The sequence below is a fragment of the Egretta garzetta genome, unplaced genomic scaffold (genome assembly GCF_000687185.1).
Source record: "Egretta garzetta isolate BGI_Z169 unplaced genomic scaffold, ASM68718v1 scaffold526, whole genome shotgun sequence".
Lineage (NCBI taxonomy): Eukaryota > Metazoa > Chordata > Aves > Pelecaniformes > Ardeidae > Egretta > Egretta garzetta.
Window position 1 is genome coordinate 1,227,197 of NW_009259967.1, and position 27,327 is coordinate 1,254,523.

A 27,327-nucleotide genomic window follows, 5' to 3' on the forward strand; every position below is an offset into this window, starting at 1 on the left:
AAAGTGCAACAATCATGAACTTACAACTTTGTTTGCCTAGCTGGACAAACTGAAGCACACTGCACAGATCAAACCTTCCCTCAAAATTAGAGTGCCTCTGAAGTGAAAATACAGTATTTAACAATAATATTAGAAAATGTGAGCACGTGTAGTAGAAAACAAAGTTCATGTTCATTCTTTCAGTGCTAAGTTACACATACCCATCAAGCCATACACTTCAAACTCTCCTTGAATTCCAACAATATAAAGAGCCACCAAAGTGAGTGCAGGTTGTGAAGGGAAGGAAGTGAGAAGGAGAAAAAAGAGGGCACATTTCAAGTACTCAGCATAAATGCTGTTGAAAGTCAGGGACTGGATACTGCTGCTTTGAGACCAGGTTCCACACAAATCCATACCACCCCCAACTAACAAACTGGGACCTCACCCTGACCCAAAATCTTTGTAAACTCACCATTTTCAAGCTGTCGCAGCTTTAAAAGGCTCTTGCTGTCCTGTAGTGTGGTTATGAGCAGTAGGCCCCACATTTTCTCATCCAATCTACAATAAGATTCTAATTAATTTCTGTGCAAAGAGAATTAGGGTTGGGAACTAAAACTGTGTTGCAGAATAGCTAGAGAAGAGAAAAAAGTGGCAGTCTCTACTTTGGTTCACAGCAGCAGACTACACCACCTGATTTCACAGGATGAATTACTGACAGTGTTGAATGGCCTCGCAGCAACCGTAATCAAAGTCCTAGGCATAAAATGGCCAACAAATCCAACATCTTAGTCTTTCTTCAGCAGGTATTAGTAACATCAAACTGAACACCAAAGGTTACCTCATACTCCTGTTCCCCATAACTACTTAGGGCACAATTTCATGAGAGGAGGTAATCCTGCTCACTTCTCATGCTCCTAACACATGGACTCACTAACTCCGCAGAGCGTTACCCAAACTGTTGCATGTGGCTGGTTTAACTCACTGAGCGGGCTTGCAGGATCTGACAAGCCAGAGAGCCAGCAAGGCAAATGGAGTAGGCCCATGGGTCTGCGAGGAGGTAGCAAGAAAAAGAGATCCCTTCCCCTGAACAACAGCAACCTACCATTATCAGTTCAGCTGTACAAGAAACTGTTGTTTAAAGTCCACATGAAGTGTACTTTATTGGTATCAACTAAGTATGATGCTAGTGCACTGCACCAGATATCTAGAAATGCATTTATGCATTTCTGCATGCCAATCCTGAAACACTTCTATTCCTCTGGATAGAGAAAATCCATCTCTGCTCCTGTAACGTGCTTCACACATTCCCCTTCCAAATTCTACAGGAAAACAAAGCAAGGTATTTCAACCCCAACTAGACAAAATATTTTAACTTATCAGAATGATGCATTTCAATTTGTCTCCCCTAAGCCCGAGTTAGCACACTGTTACAGAGACTGAGGAAAAGGCTGTTTTCTCCATAAAAATAAAAATATAATAAAATCACTGAGAAACTATCCTGCTCCGCTTCACTGAAGGAGGATATTTCTACTGGCATGGGATCACATGGCTCCAAAGCATTTGGAGCATCACCCCTGGAAGCTACACACAGTGGGGACTCAAACATGGGTCCACCCCTGGAACCCTGTGCTGCTGAAGAGCAAGGTAAGGCAGACAGAGTCGGAAGATCAGCAACTTCCCAGATCCTCTCAGCTTTGCCCACACTACAGTAGTCACAATAGACAAGCTTGCTTGCCTTCTCCTGGTGGCTTTCCTTCAGTAGTCAGGTTGGTCATTAGTGTATGAATTTGTTACCGACTGCAGACACCACACACAAACAAGCAAACATTACTACTTCTGCAGCCTGCTTTTTTTTTTTTTTTTTAACAACTCCTGCAATATCTATAGACTACTTTTGGTTCCATCAAAAATAAATTACATAGAAAATCAGTTACTCTGCAGACGTACAGTCACAGGTAGGCTCATGGTCAAGTTTCACAGCTCTACTAAAGTGCACAGAGATGCACTAAGGCTAATTTGGCTCCTAATTTAGGTCTAAAGGAAATAAAGTCGGTATGCTTGAACAATAAGAGAAAAACCTAAGATTTAAAAAAAAACAACACAAAAAACCAAGCAAGTCCTCAAGAACAATTTAACTATGCCAGGATATCCTTGACACAGGCCTGGAAGCCTGGCAAGGTAAAGGTGTTCTTGTGTCATTACTTAAAATAGCTTCATTGTTTTCTCATGGTAGAGCCCTAGCAAAGTTCATGGTAATTTCACATCAGAATAGAACAGATGCAGAAAGATAAGAGGTCCAGAAAGATCTGAAGTATTAAACCTGACTGACAACCTACAAGTGCATGATTTGAAAGAAGGAAACCAAGGCTGCTCTTAGGTCACCTATAAATCTGAACACGTGTGACTAAAATTTTAACTGGGAGACAATACCCAAACTACTTCCCTCCCCACCCCTACTGCAAGGATGCTAAACCACTTTTTGGCTTTAGCTCTGTTTCAGAAGGCACTACTACTACCACTTACTGAGACTCAAAGAAAAAAGTGCTCAAGACTACAGTACCTTTGATATGTAGGGTATTTCATACTACAAATGGAATACAAGTCAATTCCTGCTCACAGGCAGAGAGCAAAACTGACTGCCAAGTTTGATTTTAGAAAAGAACTGGCCCTCCCTGTAAGACTCAAGTTCACAGGGCCAAAAATTCGCCTTCTTTTAAGGTACTGATAAAAATCAGTTGTAAGCAGCCAATGTGTTCAACTTTGATCATGTTGTTAGAAAAACAAATGTTTATTAAGCATCCACTCCTTTCAGGGATTGTTTTCAATAAAGAAATAATATCTGGAGGGACCAGTTTGTCATTTATTACAGTCAATGTAATGATTCCTGTTAGCCTCCCTGTCTTTCAAATCTGCCACCATGGGAATCTAATCTCTCTTTTGTGGTTGTCAGCTACGTGTTAGCAAAAGAAAGTTAAAAACTTTTCTTAAAAATATTACATGTAAAAAAATATAGAGAGATAACTATATAATTACCTGTAAATAGAAATTAAATACCAATGAAAATTTCCCGAGAAAATTTGATGTGCTTTGAAGAGGCTGACTTTAAGCAACGCACCTTTTCTGAACAGAAAGTGAGGCTTGATTTCAATGGCAATGCAATTTTTTTTTTTTAAGCTTATGAAAACATTCTGCTGTCACTTTGAACAATTCAGGAATTTATTGTCTGCAGAGCAGCTAAACTGAAACCTCAAAAGAAATTCCAAATCCAAGGAACAAAGGAGGTTCAGTTCTTCTAATGATAATACCAAGTATATAGTGCTGTATAAAACTGAAGAAGCAGTTCTTCAGATAACAGGACACAGTGATGACAGATTAAAAGAATCATTTTAATATTTTGCAGTTCTAGCTATAATCAGTAAAGTTTAAAAACAAGTCTGCTCACATTCTGAGCACTTAAAAGACTCTCCCATTACTCTCCTCTCTTCTTCTAACCCCCTATCAAATTATAAAAAGAACAAAAATAAAATTTCCATTTAGATCAGCCTTTTCTTAAACTATGGAGATGCTGACATTCACTCGATGCCTAAAGTATGTTTTTAGCATAGAAAACGTTCCTTGCATAGGCAGGTGAATTTAACATTTAGAGCTTTCTTGAGCTATTTGAAATAGTTTGGAGAAACTTACGGTTGATAAGTATTTATGTCTGGTGAACGTCAGTGATTTTTACACATGGTCTTTTCTGCAGTATGGTTGTAAAGGCAGCAAGACATAGGAGCAGGACTACAAAAACATTTTCACTTTACGATAGATCTACACAAGGCACTTCTGATAAGCATGTCTGAGTGAAGGTCAGCAGGGACAGCTACACAAATGTTTCCCTGCTTACCATGCTTCTAATTTCAGTAACTTGCGTGAAATGCACTGTGAGGTTTAAGTATCTAAGCCTAATTTCAAATTTTGGTGGTTTCAACACGTTTGTCGAAAGATTTCCAAAATCCTCATTCTTCTCCTTGTATTTTTCACTCTGCTGTCTGGAAAGGTTTCCTGTGAGATGGTGGCACCAGGTGGGAAGGTAGCGTGCCAGGCAGTTCATATCCATCCAGTTTAATCTTGATGAGATGTTTTGCTAATGCAAACTCCTCATCGTCCAACATGCCATCGCCATCACAGTCTGCAAGTTTCCAGATCTTCCCCAAGACGCTGTTGGGTAGTTTAGAAGTCACCATCTCCTTCTTTGCACTAATCCCAGATATTTTGCCATTGATTGGTGACAGAGTGTAGAAAATCTCATCATAAGCAGGTTTATCTTTGGCAACAACCCATTCATCTTCATCGGCTCCTTCCTTAGCACCTTCTCCATATCCATGGCCAAAAGGTCCTGCCATGGTGCCATCAAATGCTCCACCATGCACCATCTCTGTGGGCATATTGCTCTCTTCCTGTCTGATCATGCTCATCAGGGAGGCAATTTTGTTGGCCAGCATGTTATCCACAGCTTCAATTAGTTTTGGTTTCAAAGAATGAAATTTAGTGAAGTCACAAGTCTCCAACAGCTCCTGTCAATGGCAAAGTTTTCAGTGACAGTAGTTAGAAACATTTCCAATACATTGAAGAGGTTAAAGAATGGGCTTCAAATTAAAATAATGTTACCTTTTGAAGCAGTTTCTATAACTGAAACTCCTCTTGAAGGAGAAGCAAAGCTGACACATATGTACCATACACCCAATGTATGGATCAAACACACTAGGACAATTTTGCAACAGTGTATGAGCTCATCCATTAAATTACATTTAAAATACAATTTTCAAAATGGCAATGCCTAAAAACATGGTAGTTGATGAATGTTACCCAATAACTTCCCATTTGGTGATTTTCTTCCAAACACCAAAGAAACCATGCAAGTAGGTCCTCAGTCCTGCTAGCACTTATGCAAGTATTTAAAGTTAAAAATAAATCCAAGAGTTTGCAGGACTCATCTGATTTTATAGATTAAACTTCTTGTTTGTGGTTTGGTCATGAAGAAGTGTCCTTTACCAAGACAGATAGACTTGAGATAACAGCAGCAGCAGTTGTTTTTTATAGACGTGCTGCCAGAACTCATGCAGTCATACAGTCCCTGATGAGCTTTCATCTTGTACATAAACTCCTACTAAGCTCAGTAAGATGTTTAACTAGGTGATATGTGCTATTCCAACACAAGCCCAAGCATGTTTTATACCAGAGCATTGGAAGATTAAAAATGCTTTAGGCAATTATTAAATTATTTCTACATATAAAATGCTAGCCAGTAAGAAAGTGTTACTGTGGAAACTGTTAAAAAACCCAACAAAACAAAACAAAAAACCACAAAAGCAAAGAACCGCCGCCCCCCCACCCTCCAAACCCCTCTCAAAATGGTGTTAAACTGCTTTAACAAATAGCATTATTACCTCAGGGAGCTGCTCCCATACATGTCAGAACTATAATGATATGAACCCAAGAAACCTGAAGCACAGGCAGGTGGCTTTGCCCATGCACACAGAACTTTGGATTTCTTAGAGGAAAACTACCAGCCACCAACCATCACTCTGTTCAGGTGACATTTATACATGATCACCTGATTTACAACAACTGATCAGTATAAATTTATGATATGCAATAAATATTAGAAAGCAAAGGTCAAACCTGCTATCTGTTTTGGCACAATTTGTTTTCTCGCTATTTTGTTCCTTATTACAGAAGTGACTGATCTCTCATGTACGTATTTGCTGCCATCTGCTGCTGAGGTTTAGCAACATGTGTAATTAGTTTGATAAAGTTTCATTCAAATTTTGTTTCGATATTCAAACTGACAAGTGATCATCTCTCATTCTCTCATTTTGCATCACCAACAGAAGTGGCAAGGGAAGAAAGAGTCGCCTCTTTCCACACAACCCCCTTTTAAAGCCTAACTCATGAAACCCTTCCAACAATGCTCCCTGTGAAATCCTAGCTGAAATATATCTTGTGCTTCATCTATGAAGAGATCTATCATGTCAATAATTGATTCCCAAGTTAAATATTTTAGTTCATAAAAGAAACTCGTGCATCCCTATAGATAGGTTAATCAGCCAGTCATCACTCTTTACGATTAGCAGTGTAAATGTACCGCATAAATTGTCAGAAGGATATGCATGTGTCAATCTGGAAAACATCCTCCATTACACTCCTGACTAGCCAAGCTCCTCATCTCATGTTCTTTGGCTTCCAAACCAAATTATCTTCTAATTCAAAGGCCGTTTAAGAAGCCTGTGATCTGAGATCCAAAAGTTGCAAATTGAGGCTTGAGGAATAAATTGAAAAGCATCGCTAACAGAACATTAGCTGTTCTTCCCTAGGATACTCTCTAAGCAACTCACCTCAAATCAGAGGACAGAAATAAAAAGGTGAGAAAGTGACAGAAAGTTGGTAGTAAGATTGCATAAAGTTCAAAAGAGGAACAAGAGACAAAAGGTATTTAAAAATGAACAATAAGAGTATGAATTGAGAACTTCTATCTCTTCTTCATGGGATACAAGCTCAAAAAGACAGGAAAAAACTGAAAGGTGCCATTTTCACCAGAGATAGGTTTTAAATTGGACTTTTATGGGTAACACATTGCCTTTATTACTTACTGGCAAACAGTTCCAGTAAGAGCAAGAACAGAATAGGGTAAAAATGAATAATGTGTGACTAAAGATATCTTCACCTACACAAGTATACAATAGCATTACAAAACCAATATAATACCCACATTTAGGTCACAAAACAAGAACCAGCTTAACCCGTAAGCATCCCCTGCCATTTTATTTGCACATAACCTTTAGTACTAATCTGCCATGAGGGACCAAATATGGACTAGAATGACAGAAGGTCTGATTCCTTACAGCAATTTCTATAGTCTTGTATCAGTTGATGCACATTAAGCAAGTTAACAATTTTTTTTTGTTCTGCAGTGCTTCCAAGTCATGCTAACCCCATAACAAACACGACTGATAGTCACTTCAGCTGCTCTACTGCTGAAGACCCTAAACTATAATGCTGAGATACCCTTTCCTACCTTTTCTAATTTGGCAACCCTGTTAGAAAGTTAGTGTTATTTCAGTGGAAGTGTAACCTGTCATCTTACCTGCATTTTTTTGACTTCAGGGAAGTCCCCTGCCGAGATATGGTACTCCCTTTGCAGCTGGATGTAGATCTCTGGTAACCTGCTGATCAGTTCCTTTTTCTTGTTCTCTTTTCCAAATACAGAGGGCATTTCTTTTTTCAGATAGCTGATGATATAAGCATGAACCTAAGAAGAAGCAAAACTGAAATCAAACCTACGGCTTACCAATACTTAACATCAGTGTTCTTCACCCAGGTCATAAAAAGAAACAGAAACAGTATGTTTCCTTATTCAGCTCAAGGATAAGATATTATCAACGATTGTTTCTGGAACAGTTATCAACTGGCTTTTGTTGCTTTCAGCATTCCTTTGAGGGGCAGAGAGAAAGCAAACACATTTAGAAGAAATACAGATGCACACTTGCAGTTTAAGGAGAAGCATGGCACAGCACTCTATCAGTACCAACAGTGAGAGGAAAAGCAAGGCCCCAAAACGACGTCCTGACACTACATGCATGGATCACATGCAGAGCACCAGCCATACTGGTCCATCTGTCTCAGTGGTAGAGATTTGTAACTCCATTTGCCTCGCCAATTATTGTGGGAAGCTCAATTCCTCAAGTAATCGAGATATGCTAAGTGGCAGGGCTATCTAATTGAAGTGACACTGCATTCCTACCTATTTACTCCCAGAAAAGTGAGTACTTATAGTCTATATTTATGCAGCTATCAGAAGATGACAGAGCAGTCAGTATACTGTAAGAACAATGTGCCATGGCTGCATCATGAAGCCTGAGGGAGAAAAGCAGAGCCTTTCCAGCATATAAGGAAAGACATCAATTTAGGATGACAAGTCCTAAAACACATTGATACTTGCAGAGCTCAGAGTTTCTCATCTGCCGTGATCAAGATAATCCAGCACTGCCATCAAAACATCTGTCCTGCCCATGCACCCTCTTTCCTGGAACCTTTCATCTCTTCCCCTTTACCACCCTCCCACCACCAAAAGGATCTGCTTGGCCACACAGTGAGTGATCTCCAAAGAGTGTCATCCAAAGAGACCTGGACAAGCTGGAGAGGTGGGCCTGTGTGAATCTCATGAGGTTCAAAAAGGCCAAGTGCAAGGTCCTGCACCTGGGTCAGGGCAACCCCTGGCCTCAATACAGGCTGGGGGATGAAGGGATTGAGAGCACCCCTGCTGAGAAGGACTTGGGGGTACTGGTGGATGAAAAGCTGGATGTGAGCTCACAATGTGCACTTGCAGCCCAGAAGGCCAACCATATCCTGAACTACATCAAAAGCAGTGTGGCCAGGAAGCCAAGGGAGGTGATTCCACCCTTCTACTCTGCTCTGGTGAGACCCCACCTGAAGTCCTGCGTCTGGCTCTGGAGCCCTCAGCACAAGAAGGACACGAACCTGTCAGAGCGGGTCCAGAAGAGGGCCACAAAAGTTATCTGAGGGCTGGAGCACCTCTTCTACAAGGAAAGGCTGAGAGAGTTGGGGTTGTTCAGCCTGGAGAAGAGAAGACCGTGGGAAGACCTTATTGAGCCCTTTCAGTACTTAAAGGGGGCCTATGGGAAAGATGGGGACAATCTTTTCAGGAAGGCCTGCTGTGACAGGACAAGGGGTAATGGTTTTAAACTAAAAGAGGACAGATTTAGACTGGATATAAGGATGAAACTTTTTACAGTAAGGGTTGTGAAACACTGGAACAGGTTGCCCAGAGAGGCAGTGGAGGCCCCATCCCTGGAAACATTCAAGATCATGTTGGATGGGGCTCTGAGCAACCTGATAGAGTTAGCAGTGTCCCTGCTCACTGCAGGGGGGGTTGGACTAGATGACCTCTATAGGTCCCTTCCAACCCAAAGCATTCTATGATTCTATGATCTGGTCCAGGACAGAAACAGTGGTTGCACTTCTTAACTGAGGTGAGTTCACTTATCCAATTCACTGTGTGGACACTGACACTCGTTCTGCCCACATGAGGGAAGTGCACGGGCAGCCTTCTTTTAGAAGCAATGCACATCTACCACAACTTGATGTGATCAAACTGATTTCCTAAGCTCTGACCTGTCCAGGACCACTGAAGTCAAATGACTTCCACAACAGGATAAATCTTTGCAGAACTCAGGTCATTCTTCATTAAAAAAGGATGTAGCTGTTCCCAGAACAGAAACTACTTACAATTTTCACACACACAGGAAAAAAGGTAGAAAATAAGAATGTCGATCAAACCTTTTAGCAGTAAAAAGCTGAAGTTCTGAAGACTGGGGGAAGACAACCACAAAAAAACCCCATCAGTAGAAAAAAGTAATTAAGCAGATGTGGTGCAAGTGTAATACTTAATACCTACCAAAATACAACAGAATGTGCCTTATAGTATTCTGTACAAACCTTACACAATCTGTACAGGGAAGTGCTCTCCCATTCCTTTCCTTACGTATTTAGGAGACTTACTGGAAACTGGAATAAAAAACCCTCTTTGTTTTTAAAGAAAAATGGTGTAACCAGTTTTTATTTGCACGTCTTAAGATCACAACTTTCACACAACATCATTTCCTCAGATCTAAAAAGAGTGCATGCATTTTAATTGCAGATTAATTTAGATTTCTACAGAGGAGAAAAAAAACCCACCCCAGTATAAAGAAGCAGTGTTCCTGCATAAACCCATGAAATTTTCTAACAGGGTAGATATGAATATTTCTCCAGAATGACAGAAATAATTCAACAAGGATATTTCTATGAGGGTTTATAAATAATTGTAAGGCGTTTTACGGATCTTATGCTTACAATAATACTTCTAGCAAACCCAGAAAAATTATGTTTATGGTTCACAAGCACTAACAGTTTCACGTGTGTATACTAAGGGGTCGAAGCTCTGCTGGTATGCACATGTGTTTCTTGTAGATAAGAACAGTTGAGTCACAGAGGAAAGGAAAAAAAAATACTAATGCCCAAATTTGACAGCAAGTTAACAGTTTGATTCTGGTTACTGTACATGAAGAGATTAAGAACAGAGTGGCATAGAAATAGGACAAAAAAAATATCATGCAATGCTGTAAAAAAAATATTTTTGCGTGTCAGTACGTTTAAGTTCAGTTTGGAAGATAGAAAGACGAGTCTGGAAAAATTACATTGCTGCTTTCCTGCATAAACAGTTTACTTCCTTCCATAGCTGTCTAATCAGCGTGCCCTGTGAGCGTTGTATTTTGTATTCACCTTTACCCATATTTGTTTTACATTACATAAAAACACCTAGAGATGATCTATCTGACACTTTCCCACTTCCAAAATGACTATAACAAATGAAAGCAAAAAGCTGCCAACAACATCCACAAGACAGATTGAGATCATAGCAACTTTTAACATGACATCATCAGGAATGTGATTTTAAATGGAATTTGCAAAGAAGCAACTGCTTACAGGGTGCCCTAAAGCTCAGGCCACAAAAAACCCTTCAAGTGTATCATTATATTCAGAGAGTTAATTAAGCCAACATAGGAAGTATACATCCCCACATGACTTTTTATAACAATGTAAGTGCAAATCCTCTTGATTTTTGCCTAGAATTCCACATAAAATGTGTTCTAAGACAACTGCATTAACTTACCTCACATTCTGTTTGATAACTGCATAGGAAATTAGAATTTCTGTTTGGTCTCACCAGCTTTCCCCAGCATTTCTGAGGTTAGTTTTCCTTCTTATTCAATTTTCCAAACAACAAATCATAATTATTGAATCACCAATTTTCATTTTGCATTCACTGAGCTTTTCAAAGCAACAAGAAGCTTGGCAGTGCTTTTAACTCTTATCAAAACAGCAGCTGCAGTGCTACAGTAAAAGAAACTCACTCCAGAATCAGAGAAACAGGCAAAGAAGTATTTCAGGTTGCAACCAAAGCTCATTCTAGTCAGGCTGTGAGAAGAAAGGACAGATGAAGGTAGCGTTGTTAAGCAGGGAGCCTGAAGATTAGTGTTAAAAGATAACCAGAAGGTTTTACAAACAGGTAATTAAAACTTGGTGGTAATTCACAAAGCTTTACCATTACATCCACTCATTCATCAAAGCTAATTAGAGACCTATCAAAAAAACTCAACAGGTTTTCACCAGTCAGCTGTAGACAGTCACAGTGCTGTCACACGCAGCCTGTCCAATGCACACTAGTTGGGGACTGCAAGTTGCTCACAGTGCATGCGCTCCTCCAGAGCCAAAAATAAGGGGAGCAGTGACAGGGGCCACCTACAGTGGGGCACTTAACTCCTATTCCTGGGTAACGAGAGGTGGGTTTTTCTGGATATGACCACACAAAGTCTGTATCACCCATGCGTCTCTGACTAGGAATGAAGAGGATGTAATCTGAGAGGCTCAAGAGTTTCAATCTAAAGTGCAAGCGCCTCACCAATTCATCAGTACCTGTGCTTCAGCACGAGTGAGGCTTTTGTTCAGTCTTGTGTTCCAGGGTATAACATAAATGTATTCAGTCAAAGTGTTTTTCCACAGCAGATGATTGACAGTATACATTTAGGCATTAACATGCAAAAAAGCATATGGAAGGCAGTATGTGAATAGTTTTGGTTGTGGTCTTTGCCCCTCTTTTTTCTTTTTTTTTTGTGCTCTCTAAATACCAGCTATTGTTAAAAAAAAGTTTATCTCCAAAAAGTAACACTAAGATTACTTTGTTTCACAGTGTTAAAAAAAAAAATTTAACTCCTCTAGCAAGCAAACAATAGCTTTAGTGGCCTAAAAAGCATCAAATCCCTTCTCTAAAGTTAGGAAGGTATGCCAGTGCAAGTCTCTGATTTCCTCCTACTTGCTTCTATATCCTGAGCGGCTACCTCTTCCTTGAAAAACTGACAATTCAATCTATTTGCTGAAAAGCACACAGTTTACAGGTAGGGAAACACTGGGAAAGGTGAAAAAGGACACACTGAAAGAAACAGAATAGACTGCTCATTCAATTAATTTAGGTTTTTTTAATCTTTTCTTACCTTTGCAAGTCTTGCCCTCTTAATGAGATCATTGAGTTTCCGCACAGCAGCCTTCTGTGGGAGACTCTGGATATCCTTGAAAAGATCCTGTGCCTCGGCTTCAAAGAGTCTTCGATTCTCTGTGTTTTGGAGAGGGTGGGCCCAGAAGGAGCCAATATAGACCCGCAGCACCTCCGGGGTGTTGATCACCTTTCCCAGGGACCACATGAGAGCACCATAGACCCTCATCAGCTGCTGTGTGTCCACTTGGTCAGCCTTATTAAGCACCACTCGAATCTTGTCATCCTGGCCACGGAATGACTTAATAGCCTCTGAAAACTCATCAGATATATCCAGCTTATGGGCATCAAAAAGGAGGATGATACGGTCGACTCTCTCAGCAAACCACTGGAGGACTTGGCAGAAGTCGTAGCCTGAAGGAAGAATACACTATTACAGTCCTACGTTCAGAAAAGCAAGTCTCAGGTAGGTAGGGCTGGGGATATAGAACAAGGGGATCATAGCATCTACCTGGGGGACAGACCACCTGGAGGGGAGCATCTGCGGACAGTGAGGTCAGGACAACTGTACACTACATTTCCTTACACTGGTCTCACTATTACTGCCTTTTGTTTTTATCACTGCCTTTCTCTCAACCCTGCCATCCATCTCTTACATCGCCATCTTTTGCGCCGCTGTCAAGTTATCCATCTCACACCCACATTTGCCTCTTCCCAGGATCTCTGGCTCCAGCAGCGCGTCCAAGCTAAGCAGGTCTGCAGGGCTCTCATCACAAGTGCTCTTCATCACCGTTAACACTGGCCACTTTGGTAGCACTGCCTATCTGTCCTAACGAGGAATAGAGTGGGTGCAGCATTGTCAGCAACCGAAAATATTTGGATTTTAAAACCATTTCCAAACTCATCTCTCTTTGCATTGCAACACTTGCTTTTGTTTCTGCCACAGCAGACTCAGAGATCCACTTTACAAGTAATGTGCCTGTGTTGCTGATGCTCTGGGGACATGATAGGTTACAAAACACAAGCAGTGACCTTTCTGATCATCTGAAACAACCTTCTTGATGTTCTAAAAGAAAGCCTATTCATAGCAGCTGCCTGAACAGTTTTGTAAGTGCAGCTGGTGCCTAATCCACACAACAAACAGTATTCAGGATCTCCTTATTCAGAAGTGACACATTTAATCCGCAAAGTCTCATCACTAGTGATGTGGCATTGGGCTTGGCGTGGATGTGACTCATCTTGTTTGAGTAAGGAACAGGAAGGTATGAGCTGGGAGCCAACATCCCACCCCTCTTCTTCCTCTCAGAAAGAAATCAGAGGTAAAAGAAGGAGCAGTCAAAATGAAAGGACTGGTGTAAAGTAACCCAAACAGAATCAACAGTTTTGCTCCCAGCTGCATATATTTACATGCCAATAGGAAAAAAAAAAAAAAAGCTCAGTTACCACCCATGAGTCCTCCAGGGTGTCTTTGGTCATTTCTCAGCTGTGCAAGATAAGCCTTTAAATCTCCAACCCCCAAGCAAAGAAAACCCACTTAGACTACTCATACATGAGCCAATTATCCAAATACTTCATACACCTGCTCCAGATACAAAAGACACTTCACCACTCCTCATTCTCCCTAGCATCTTTTAAACAGTAAAATAAAAGGGCATAGGGACACTGTAGAATTGCTTAGCTTTCCTTAAAACAATGCTGGTTTGGTCAAGTCATTATTCATTATACCTTCAAGTCGTTGGTCTTTAACAGGGAACTCAAAAGCAAATCAGCTTGGGTTTTTTTTTTTGCTTTCCAGTAGACCCTGACTAGAGCCAAGATCAAGAAAAGCAGACATACGTGAGAGTAACAGGAAAAAATGGTGAACTCCAGATTTGTCATGGAGCATATCTGTGCATGTTTAGCAACACAGGAAAGAACTCAGTCTTAAATCTTTTGTGTAAACATTACAAATAGCATATGAAATAAAATCCAGAAATTCTAGTTAATACTAAAAAAAAAAGTCTCCAGTTACCAGTCTTCCTCCACCCTCCCAAAAAAAGAGATCATAAAACTTCACTAAAAATCCAGCACAGGCACATCAAACTTAAAGGAGAGGGCTATGTTAAAAAGGTGTTATAGGATCCAAAAGGATGCAGGTCAGACTCATTAACCGGCTATACAAAAAAAGCCAACAGAACCATTCCCATGAAAAGGATTGCTTTGTAAGGAATGCAAAATCCGGCCCCTTTCCAGATACTGCTGCTCTGGTATGTCCTTTCCCGTTCCTGAAGGGCTGAATGCGAGATGAAAGGTGGGGGCAAGGAGGAAAGCTGCACAAAACACAGCTGAAAGAGAACCCGTCTCACTTTACACTAACAATCTAATCAAACCCAGTATGAATAATTTACCTTTATAAAAATTTAGCAAGCAAGAATGGGAGAAGCGAGAGCTTGTATGTCACTTGCACATCACAACACAGTTGCAACGCTGCACAAATCTGAGCTACGCAATAACCTGTTCCGACTTCACTCATGTAGAAGGAAATATGCTTAAAATGAAATACATAAAATTGCAAAATGAAGCAAGTTAAATTCTATTAAGTTTTCCACAAATGGGCATGTGAGAAGGTGACTTATAAGGCTAGTTAAGTAAAAATATAAATTCCCACCACACATTTGATGGATTTTGAACTGTAAAAAACAATTGTACAGTCAACAAGTACATGTTAACTAGCAAGAAACTTATTTGTAATCTGAATTAAATTTAATGAAGTATTTGCTTTGAGAAAGTCGCTTGTTGAAAATGGGTTAGAAAGACCTCATAAAAAAATCTGAAAAAATCTCTTTGTTTTAATGAAAATTTGTCATTAGAACATTTTGCTATTTTATATACAGATTCAGTGGTCACATGTTGGAGTATACCTGAACTACAGAGAAGTGATATATGGTTAAATATTTCAGCACTGAGACAACGCATTTAAGATCCTGTCACACCTACTTGCACATGCATATTAGAAAGTCACGAGTCGCCTTTCTACTCTGTCAAGGGACAGAGGAAAGCTGGGATGCACCAGCAGCACTGCAGAGCTCTTGAGCTCGTCCCAAGCTGCAGGGAGGGAGCCAGCGAGCTGGTGCTTCTGGCAGAGGTGTGGCTGTCGGGCATCAGTAACAGGCAGAGCAGAGACCACAGAGGAGAACAAAATGAAACAATGCGAACGAGGTGAAAAGGTTGGAGAGAAACTGCACGAGATTACCAGCCCTGGAAATACTGATGAGAGGAATGATCATGAGCTCTCATGTGTCATTAGCACAGGGAAAAATGGAAGCCCCGTGCATGACAGCCACCAGCCATACTCGAAGATTCAGCTGTGCAGTCGTGCAGCGTGAGCATGGTTCAATTTTCTGTGCCAGTTAGTAATAAAGGATTAAACAAACAGTAGGCTTTTCTTTGGGGGCCCAAGGTAAATAATTTCCAACTTACTCTAATACCACCTCCCAAAGCTTTTGCAATTCAGAAAACAATCAGGGAGGCTTGACAGGCTCAATCTACCCTCTGTGAGCACAGACAGGCAGAGCGCCCAGTCCTTGCACCCCTGGGGCTGGCACTACTGGCACAGCAGAGGAGTGGCACCTCTCAGACAAATGCGGCAGCGAAGAGCCTGCAAGCTCAGAGAATGGTACCCACTTACCAGATGCATCAGGGGTGGGCAGAGTGCTGGAGTGATCCCACCGGCCATACACAGAATTTGGACGTGGACAAGAGCAGCCTTTCACCCCCCTGCCCAATGTCCTGTTCTTCTAATGCTCTGCCACAGGTGAGCATCTAAACTTCCCAGGCTTTCAAACGGAGCTCGGTCCCACATGGAAAGATGCCCTTTTTGCTCTCTGGGATGGAAGTTTCCAGTTCCTTTAATGAAAGCCTGTCTCAATCCAGCACTCCTGGATAACACTCTTACTGCACTCCTGCTGGTGAACTAATCCTAAGGAGAACGTGCAGTGTCTCACTGCAAGGGAAAGCCTGACATGATGCTGCAACTATATACATCGCCTTACTTAATCCATGACTACATTCTCACAAGCCAGATTGAACTGAGAAAGTTACCTGTATTTAAGTAACTCCAGTTCTAAAAATGCAAGCTAACCAATATTACCCTCCATTTTCCTCTGAGGTCTTTCCTCATACTTCTTGACAGCCTCGCCTTCATGCCACTCAATAACATGGTGAATGGAGTTAAATCCAGTTAGCGGCTGGTCACAAGTGGTGTCCCCCAGGGCTCAGTTCTGGGACCAGTCTTGTTTAATATCTTTATCAATGATCTGGATGAGGGGATCAAGTGCACTCTCAGTAAGTTTGCAGATGACACCAAATTGGGGGGGAGTGTCGATCTGCCCAAGGGGAGGAGGGCTCTGCAGAGGTACCTGGACAGGCTAGATCAATGGGCCAAGGCCAACTGTATGAAGTTTAACAAGGCCAAGCGCGAGGGGCGGCACTTCAGTCACAACAACCCCATGCAACACTGCAGGTTTGGGGATGAGTGGCTGCAAAGCTACCTGGCGGAAAAGGACCTGGGGGTACTGGTTGACAGCCAACTATACATGAGCCAGCAGTGTGCCCAGGTGGCCAAGAGGGCCAACAGCATCCTGGCTTGTATCAGGAATAGTGTGGCCAGCAGGAGTAGGGAAGTGATCGTCCCCCTGTACTCAGCACTGGTGAGGCTGTACCTCAAATACTGTGTTCAGTTTTGGGCCACTCACTACAAGAAGGACATTGAGGTGCTGGAGGGTGTCCAAAGAAGGGCAACAAAGCCGGTGAGGGGTCTGGAGCACAAGTCCTATGAGGAGCAGCTGAAGGAACTGGGATTGTTTAACCTGGAGAAGAGGAGGCTGAGGGGAGACCTTATTGCTCTCTACAACTGCCTGACAGGAGGCTGTAGCAAGGTGGGGGTTGACCTCTTCTCCCAAGTAACAGGTGAGAGGAAGTAGCCTCAAGTTGCATCAGGGGAGGTTTTGGTTGGATATTAGGAAAAATTTCTTCACTGAGAGAGTGGTCAAACATTGGAACAGACTTCCCAGGGAAGTGGTGGAGTCACCATCCCTGGAGATGTTCAAAAAATGTGTAGAAGTGGCACTTTGGGACATGGTTTAGTAGGCATGCTGGTGTTAGGTTGACAGTTGGACTTGATGATCTTGGAGGTCTTTTCCAACCTTAAAGATGCTATGATTCCATGAATCATGAACCTAACCTCCCCTCCCTTCCTAACAGCAGTTCCTCCCCACACCCTGCCAGACATTACTTCTCCTTCCTCCTCCTTACGCCCATTGTCCCTTCCAAATCTTGCAGACCGTACGCACATTTCTGTCTGACATGCGCTTTGTGAACGTCACCAGTGATGCTGCAGAAGCAGCAGCAGGACGGGCATTGCCTGACTGGGAACAATGCTGGCAGACGTCTGCATGTTCTCCTCCAGCCACTTACACAGCCCTTGAACTGACAGGCAGGAAGCTTCTGGCACATCCTCCTGCCGACCACAGGAGCAGGAGAGGTGTATGAACAGAGATAGCTTTGGATGTTGCATTCTGTGTATATTTTTGGCCCTTCAGAAAGTGATCAGCCTGGATGCTTTCCAGAGTTACAAATAAAACATGGGAAATAGTGCATATCCTGTATTTTTACATAGTCCCTTTACCGTTTTCCTGCATTTTAAAATTGAAAGTTCACATTTGATTGCTTTGTTGATCTCAGAAGGCTTCACCTTACCTGTCAAATTCTATCAATTCTATCATTATGCAGGTGTTATGTCTGGTTTTGGCCATTTACATAGGTAAACAGTTAAGCAGTTGCTCACAGGAAAATGGAAAAAAAAACACCAACAGCAAGGAGTGAAGGTTTTACACTGAGGTCCTGTAATGTTATTTTTCTATCAAACACATTAAAACATCACCAATAAGAACTCCTGCTCACCAATGTTAGAAACAAGCTAAACTTCTGGAAAGGTAGTTTAAAAACCTCAGATAAGAACAGACAACAATAACGTGCAGAATAGAAAGCATCCAAGAATACTTATCAGGTGTTAAATGTCATATTCCATTACTGAATTATGAAAAATCTCATCTTGTATATATTATTTCAAAAATAACAGCAAAATTTGCAAGAAAAATAAAAGTTTAAGGGAGAAACAGAAAGAAATCAAAAGCTTAAAAAATTGCTGAACTATAAAATTTTGAAATACAAAATTGTGAATTTGTCAGAAAAAGAAATTCTGAAGAATCACCCTGTATACTTAGAGCTCTCCTGGCAAGCACAGGAAAGCATCCCTACATTTAAGTCTGTGATCACCTTCACCGTGAAAGGAAATGGCAGTTCCCATAGTGAAGCACGCCAGCTGCAACCTTTTTCAGTGAGAAGCAGCCAGAGAATTTAAGGGGTAACAACACACATTTTGTAGGAAAAAAAAAACACCACAAAAAACCCCCACTTTGCTGGTCTGAAGGTGTAAAAACAGAACCTTCTCCGACAGACACATTTAGGGACAGCAGAAAACATCTTATAGAATCCTGCTTACATTTGCACACAGTGATTTAAAAAGTAATCTAAGCAACTCAACTTCGAAACGTGCTGAATTAGACCTGTAGTGTAAGTATGCTGAAGTCTGCCCGACTCCTTCAGGAAGCAGGTCAGACAGGCTGTGCTGCGTGCAGCACCATGGGACAAGTCAAGTCTGTCCTCCACAAAACCACCTGTACAGAAACTGCATAAACAGCCCAAAAGGAAACTTATCTGACTAGCCAGTATTTCAGACATGGGTGAGCACAGTATTGCCTAATCATAAGAGCATGCAATAGGTCCATACAGTGACCTGTAGGTACTTCATGTATGGAGATGCCCAAGTATATGAAACCTTAAACTTTGGCAGCAGCTGCCCTGCGAACCTGGGGCACGGAGAGAACAGTGCTCTAAAGCTGACTCCCAAAACCTTATTTATGGTACAACCACACTGCTTAAAGCTAAACAACATACAGGAGAACCACATCTGTGATAAAAGAACTATGCCAAGTTATGTATTCAAGACACATTGAAAAAAAATTCATGATATGCAAACTAGTCAAGTTAAAGCCTGTGAAACAGGTAAGAGATTGAGGTTATGACTGAGCTTTATCAACATAGGTGAAAGTCTACCATACCAAAGGGCAGGCCAGCTAGGCTATCAAAACAATTGATAAGGCACATACCATAAGAAAACAGAGTTTCTGAACAATAAAGGAACAACAGCCGTGTGTTTTATTAAGTCACAAGAGCAATTCTAGATGGCAGTGAAGAGCCATGGTCCTTTAAGCAACACAGAACTACCAGTGAAACATAACCTGGACTGAAACACAACTCTGTCCCGCACAGGAAGCCTGGGACTTCCACAGCAATCCCTAATGGTGTTGAATTCTGTCACACAATTGCTCGCTTTTTCAGTGCCACATTAATGTGATGCTCTAGTTTTCTGCTTATTTCATGTTCACTTCCATACTGTTAAGTGGCAACAGACGCTTGAATGATGCCAGACATCATTTTCCCTTGATTTAACAAGCAGCGAGAGAAGAAAGATGCGCCTAACTTTTGTCGGTGGAAGAAAAAGGGAGCTGGAATCCACAACAGAGAAGCAGAAGTAGGAGATTTAAGACCATCTTTGATTTTATCAGACTCTGTGTAAACTGAGACTTAACCATTTTGCAGACATCTTATGAGAAGATTTTTCAGGATTAAAGAATGTTAGTTGTACACTTGGTTATTTCTGCCTAGAGTGCCAACATGCAGTATTTGTTTTACTCATCTGGTTTCACAACCTTTGCTTTGCTTGCACAGGTGTAGAGCACTCATGCTGTTCATCATTACTAGTTCACCAGTATATCACATATAGGGAAACAGAGTTCTCTCCCCATGATGAATGCTTTACGTGACTGTATGAGCAATAATGAGGACCAAAAAAACCACATTCTGTCACTGAACAAAGAATCCAGAAACATCTAGTAGACCAGTTTCCTAAGCAAGCATACTTCAGATTGCAGTCCTAAGAAGTTAGCCTCTTGTTCTGTCAGTGCAACATAGAGACAAGACTATGGTTGCACAGCTGTCACATTGTGATCATTCCAGGGTTTCCTCAAAAAATCCCAGGTTGATATGTCAAAGAACTGATTATTTCCCCTCGCACAGACACGAAACACATAAGTTTCCTTTTCTTAAGCAAAGGTCTGAAAACAGAGCGCAGAATAAGCCACACACTAGATCACTACCATTTGCAACTCCACAGAAATCTCTGACATGCACTTAAATGCAGCTGAAGGAAACAACGAGGAAAGTTATTAACATTATGCTGTTTTGTTTTAATAGTTTCTCAAAGACAGGCTAATTTCTTAAACAGCATGTTAAGAACAGTGTTCTATTCTTATGCAGAATTTTAGTTTTATTAAAAACATTCTCATTCCTTCTTCCTGTTGCCACCTTAACTCTTTTGACTGAAAACCATATTACAGCAGCTGTGCCTACAATAAAAGCACCTTCTTTATAGCCCAACCCCCTCAGTTTTTAAACATGAGCAGCTTGAAGAACTATAGCTATTATGAAATATTTCTTTATTCATGAACTTCAGTAGTATATATAACACTTTTTCTCAGGAGCTTCAAAGCACTTATCAGTCAACAGACCATGCAGCCATAGCAGGAGGATGATAGAAATCCCAACCCCACCAGTTTTCAAGAGAAAAAAATCCAAACCCTCCATCCAGCCTTAAAATATGGGTTTAATAGGCCCTGTAATAAGGAAGTTTGGGACACACCACCACTCAATACCACGAAAACAGGCCCTCAACAGATCAGTATGACGACTTGTCCAGTACAGCAAAAACAGTGAGCTTGGTTATTTTCAAGCCCTGCAACTCACCTCTGCTGATGCGCTGCTTCTCACCAGAGAGAATGCCAGGGCTGTCGATGATACTGATGCTCTTCAGTACCTGGTTAGGCAATTGAGAGCACATAAACCTGTAGGAAAGGAGGAGGAAAAAAGAAACATTAGCAATAGCTCTAGCTCACATGTAGATTGTCTCTTGAGAGCTCCCCTTTATTTATCTGCTTTTAGAAAGAGTCAAGTGAGATTTTTAAAAAAAGAGTTTCTGAAGTCCTAATGAACCCCTATGTTTGGCAACCATACATGTTTAAGAAAACAAAATGTAAACAGAGCTTGTCATAAAAAAGAAAACACAGGAAACCCTTGTAAAACCATATGTCTAAGTGCTGATAAAATTCCAAATTTTGCAAGACCTGACAACATGGGCCATATATGCAAGATGAAAAAGACTCCATAAAAGAAACATTTTGTTAGGACCAAAATTTGTATACACAAGAAACAATCCATCTACTCCAACTTTTGCCCAAATTCAAAGAGATTCAAGAGAAAAGAGAAGCGGGCAGAAAGCCATACTGACGATATGTTTATATTCCAGTCACTGGCAAGTCACCCTCTCGCCTGCTCTGGCAGCATTTGAACAGTTCCCATCTCCAACCCACCACCCTTCCCTTAGGTGGGGCTTGCAGAGCACTGAAAACGAGAGTATTTCTCCCACAGACCGAGCAAAAGCTTTCACACTGCCAGAACGAGGAGTTCACGTTACACACAGCACGCACCAAACAATAACCTCCTGCCCCTGCGACAGGAGACAAATTCAATGGTGGTATTATGAAAAATAAATAATTCACAAGGCCTCTGAGAGTCGCGCAGAACACTTGGTGTGCTAAATCCAAGCTACTCGGATGCTTCTGGGATGGTTCATGATTGAAGTACTTCACGTCCCTTCATCATAAACTGCCTTTAAGAGATTTGCATAAGAGTTTAATCTTCTTATCGGGCAGCAGCTGAAGACCGTACTAGCAAGCACACTGTGTCAGCTACCCTCCTCCTGTGAAGCTGCCCACAGGCAGCCTTGGCACAGGGTTAAGCTGCAGGCTCAGGCTGTAAGATGGCCACCCCGCGTCAACCCATCACTTTAGAAGGCACACACAACCTCAAGAAACAGGCTATCACAGACAGCAAAGCTTAACCACCCCAAGGTCAAACTAGAACTTCCAAGACCAAAGATAATCTTGAGTCAGGAAGAGTTCAGCCAGTCAAATATAAGATACAAAACTTAAGATACATCAAAATTTGGAAGCTATTGTTTGACAGACAACGATACAGACGATTCAGTGGAAAGCAAGAAGAAAAAAAATCCTTATACCTCGCTTCACCTTGCTTTTCAGGTGACCTTGTAGTAACGAGTCTGTAACAAAAGCACACAGCACCCCTTCTTGGGTACAACAGAAACGGCAGCATCAGCTATGCCGCTCCCTTGAAACCCAACAGGGGATAAGGAAACAGCAGCCATCTTGGCCTGACAAAAGCTTAGGGTATGTAAACAGCACTACCCTTTTTGGTTTGGTGTTTCTGTTTGTGTTTTGTTCTTTGCGGTTTTTTTAGTGGAACACCAGGTGTAGAAAATACTGTATATCTGAAGCAAACTCTTCCACCAAGGCTAATTTTCTATTAGCTTAAGAGATGCTTTTCAAAGAGCAGTAAGGTACCACTGAATAAAATAACATTTTTTTGAACTTTCCAAAACCTCACGGAGACACTGCATTAAAGCAGAGCGGATGTGCATAAGCAACAAAGAAAATACATTTGACCATGTCAACCATTACCAAAAAATACACCACTACTATGTACAACATGAAGTAGCTTTCCTAAATTTGGAAGCGTGAAGACTGAATTTTTGTATGTTTTTTCTTATCCCCTTATTCCAACCTTAGAAAGCCCAGCACTTGTTTAGTGTCACTGAGATGTTTCTAGGCCTTAGAGGAAGACTGGCACCATTATTTCAGCTGAACAATACAGCAGTGTTTTGACTTAGGCATTGCCCAAACTGGGATGGCTGGGAAAGGTTGTGCAAGAAGAGAGAACTACAGGCCCCAGAAATGTAAAGACACTGCAGTCTTTGCAGCAGTCATTAGTGGCAAAGGGAGGATGAAAGTACATAGGAAAAGAATATGAAATAGAAGGATAAATTCTGAATTAAGTGGCTGTAGCTTTTAGAATATGTCCATAAGCTACAGACAAGAGATGGGTTAAAAACCTTACATCAAATCAGTATTTCAGTCAACTTAAAACAGTAATGCCAGCTGTATTTTAGTATCTCTTTGACATTGAGACTTGGTTCTGAACGACTGTTTCTTACATGACCTGCATGAAGTGTGATTTTTTAAGTGCTGCATCATAAAAAACAAAACTACATAGTACCTACCTAAATGGCAGACCTTCACAAAAAAGCGTTACAAAAATAGTAGTGTGAATGACTAACTTCTTATGACACATTAGACCTTCAATACTGTCATGCTTTTCATATTATAAAACTATTGTTAAAGAAAAGCAGCAATATTAGATTACCCTTGCAAAAATAAGTTACATCATTTGCAAAAATGAAATGAACCACCTTGCAGTCACCTGATGACTTTTTTTTTAAAATTAACTTTGGATGACTCAGAGAATCTAGTAAGAATTTATACTCCTTTTTGTGCCCATACAGATACCCATTAAAATAGAGCAGGACCACGTGGTTTTTCTCAGCAGCACCAATTTATTTCTGTGATCTTCTGGTATACTGCAATATTCTTTCCTCGCTTACTTTAACCAGCATCCAAGGGCACACTAGGTCCTGTCCCCAGCCCCTTCTCCCCAACCCCAACCTTCCTTAAAAGTACACAGGAAAAATGAGACAAGTTTCTACACTCAGGAGCCTTACAGAGACATCTATCACAAGCAGGTAAATATGGGGAGAAATAAGAAGGGGTCATGGAAAAAAGAGGCAAGGTAACATCAATAAATTAATGAGGCTAATTAGTAAGTACAACCCTTGATTGTGCTACTGTGTTCTTGTTTGTTTTTAGTTTCTCCATTACCTCAGTCACTATTTCTTTCATGTTACATTTAGATGCAAAGAGAGCTTGACTTCACAGTCCTTCAGCATCCATAGCCTTGTAAAAGTAGTACCTTAATTTTTTCACAAACCAAAACACTAGAATTGTGAATTCATTAAAAAAAAAAAAAAAAAAAAAAGGCAAGCAAGCAGGGGTGAGGTGGTGAGAGAGAAGTAGAAAGAAATACATTAAATATATTAAGACAGGAGTGAAAAATGTAATACTGCAAAATACAGCAAAGCAAAATACATAGGTAAAGACAACTGGGAGAAGTTACTCAAAGATACTGAAATAAGGCCTACGACATTTTCAACGAGGTAAAGCAGGAAAAAGAGAAATGAGTTGACAGTTTTGAAAAAGGAGCAATATGATCAAAGTAGCAGACCAAGTGTGGTGCTAGGGGAATATAAGCACCTAGACCTCTGCTGCAAAACTAAGGAGCAAATGTGCAAGCTGAAGAAGATAAGGTTGCTTACAGCGCTGCAATATAACAGTACCACCGTCACCAAAAGAACTGGAATAATTTAGTCTGTTACTTTGGATGTACATCTTCTGAGCTAGCAAATAATCTTGCTTGTCTAAGATTCAGGATCTGAAACAATTAGCTAGATACATGACTTAGCCAAAAAACTATGCAACCCATTCATCCAAACAAACATTTAGTAGCATTACGTGTTCTGTGTCAATACTGGAATATTGTGCAAAATACTATTTACAGTATAATTATGTTAACTGTTCATAGTAAGGGGAGCACAATGGTGGGGCAAGAGAGGAACAGAACAGTGATCTGGAGGGCAAGACTTAGCCAATAATCTCACAGAAAGAGGTCTTGGACCACAAAATTGTTATTTAAAATGGGACTTGACTGCAGCTTCCCACATCACATATTCTTATCTCTCAACAATGTGACAGCCAAGCCAACTGTAAGCAGCTACAAACTTTCTTCTGTGAATAAGCACAGTGAGAGATAAGACTGTACATGATGAACTTTTAACACATATAGCCAGTGTTTATCAGCCAAACAGGAAAGTTTATTGTTAAAAGAGAAACAATTTAGATTAACTGGCTTGCAAAACCAGGCTGCCGTGTCAAGCCACCATCAAATACAGGAAGAAAACAAGGTGATTGCTCACGCAATGCAGACAAAGTTATTAATAACATTTAGCCTGCTACTTAAGTTACCCATGGCAATATTCACAGCCCCTAAACAACTCCCCCCTTTTTGCAAATACCCAGCAGCCATCCAGAAGCTAATGCTATCATCCCAGTCTATGGGACTGCTTGAGGGCCAGCTAGTTAAAATTAAACACTTAACAGCTTGAAGATATACTTTATCCAGAAGGCATATTCAAATGTTCTCTATTCCTGTGGACCTTTTTACATATCCTAGCAATTCACAACTTTAAGGAAATATACCAAGACCTCAGGTGAGACCAGTGTAATAGAACAAGACAGCATCAAAGGGAAAAGGTATTTTCCTTTTTTGGATGGTAGTTTTTAATAATAGTATTTATCTCCCAGTTTTACTGAGCAGGGAAATTTGTGCCCAAAATGATCTTGCGTTCTAGTTGGTGTAATGCCTTACAAACAAGTTACCTGGTGGAGCGTTTCAGCAGTTTTCTGTGAACTGGTTTTAACAACAATCTTCTCTTCTGATAACTGAATATATACGAACACTCTTCACCTTTTTAAATTTTTTAAAGTTTTACCAAGTGTACACAGCTCTATGCTAGACCTACCCTACCTCGTGCTGCTTTTTATTTTTAATTCGCTTGAACTGCCACCGCTCCTGCTTGTATTTGAATATTTATTCCATGCTGTTGAAAACAAATACAGCAGAAAAATAAACTTAGTAAAAAACACTAATGCTTGAAGATGGCATCGAGTAGAAATTTAAACATAAAAATCAAAAGACAGCAAGCAAACAGATCTCACCTGTTCAGGAAAGCATTTCCAAAGCGGCTGAGTTTGCGGAACGGCTTCTTAGGATCAACAACTAAGGCATTTCCAGGAACACTTCCTTCTGAATCTCCATACATCACAGCAATAAAAGAATCTGTGGTAGGCTCTGGACCAATCCGCATGCCTGGAAAGTCTTGTTCGAGCAGGTATCTAAAGATGGAGAACACAAGAACACAAAGTAACAGAATGAATGACGTGGAACTACAACAAAAGGAAATACCTCCAATTTGCTTAAAAATTCCCAAGGATATAACACCCTCTAGAATAATATAATTACATTTTTCCTGCATTTTGTTATTTCTGTTAACTGTGGGGGGAGAGGAGGGGAACAAATCACAACTGAATTCCAGTTTTTCACAACAATTAGATAAAAGGAGAAGGTAAATCCCTTTACAAAAACAGGGTGGAAGTATTCCCTCAACTGCAGCACATGAACTACTCAAGTGGGTGCTTCACCAGCCATCCCAGTGCTGCAGGTTACACTACAAGATATTGCCGCTTTGTTTGTGTTTTCAAGCCCATACAAGTGCTGCTGGTACTAAAAGGGAGTGGTTTGAAACAGCACATGAGCAGCCTCAGTTTGCTGACAGATCTAACCCTTCCATGAACTCGGTATGATTTTACTAACTTTAACTCATCTTTACCACAGGCAGGGATAACACAGTTACAAGACAATACAGTTACATCTGGTTGGCGAGTGAGGAAAGGATTTTTTCTTTTGACCTGCATATCAAAAAGTAACATTAACCAAATCGACCTGCAGAAATTGAGGCCTAACATTGACGTACTTCCAAGAGGCATCAAGTCAGGCAGCACTGTACCAACAGAAACCGTCTTGCATCTCCCTTCGAGTAATCCACCCAGAGACGCAGACAGCACATACTCAGTGGACCAAGGCTGACACACCAACTCTTGACTTTCCAGACAACAAGGCCTCAAGCAAAGGATGTGTGTATTTAAATGCTAAAACTTAATGGAACCAAGGCATGTATTTATGGACAAAGCTTGTCTGCATCCCTTCCTGGATGGCAAGTGAGAAGCAAGAGAAGCGCCAAGCCTATCAAGCAAGCCTCCAGCTTACAACATTCCTCCAACCTACACTATGATAACTACAACTTTTCAAGAACAGAAGCAGACAACCCTGCTTGACTTTAAAGCATGAGTGCTACTGTCCTCATTCACAACAGCACCATCTTGAAAACATTGACATCAAGACTAAGACCAAATTGTTTTCAAGTATGCTATAATTTGACATTACAGAAGGGTTAAAGTTGTCCAACCAACTAATCTCATAACTGTTAATTCCATGGGTTCCATGTCACCCTGGAG

The 27,327-nt window shown here is 40.9% G+C and overlaps 1 protein-coding gene across 1 annotated transcript; it reads right to left on the reverse strand.

Annotated features, from left to right (window-relative positions):
• Positions 1–1,819: 1,819 nt before the first annotated feature.
• On the reverse strand, positions 1,820–26,284 carry EHD4 (EH domain containing 4; the record flags this gene model as incomplete). Its single annotated transcript, XM_035895741.1, is given in 7 exon segments — positions 1,820–4,535; positions 7,106–7,270; positions 12,072–12,484; positions 20,975–21,072; positions 25,972–26,210; positions 26,212–26,250; positions 26,252–26,284. Coding segments are annotated over 7 exon segments (1,524 nt in total), but the record flags the coding sequence as incomplete, so codon positions are not given.
• Between the last annotated feature and the right edge of the window lie 1,043 nt (positions 26,285–27,327).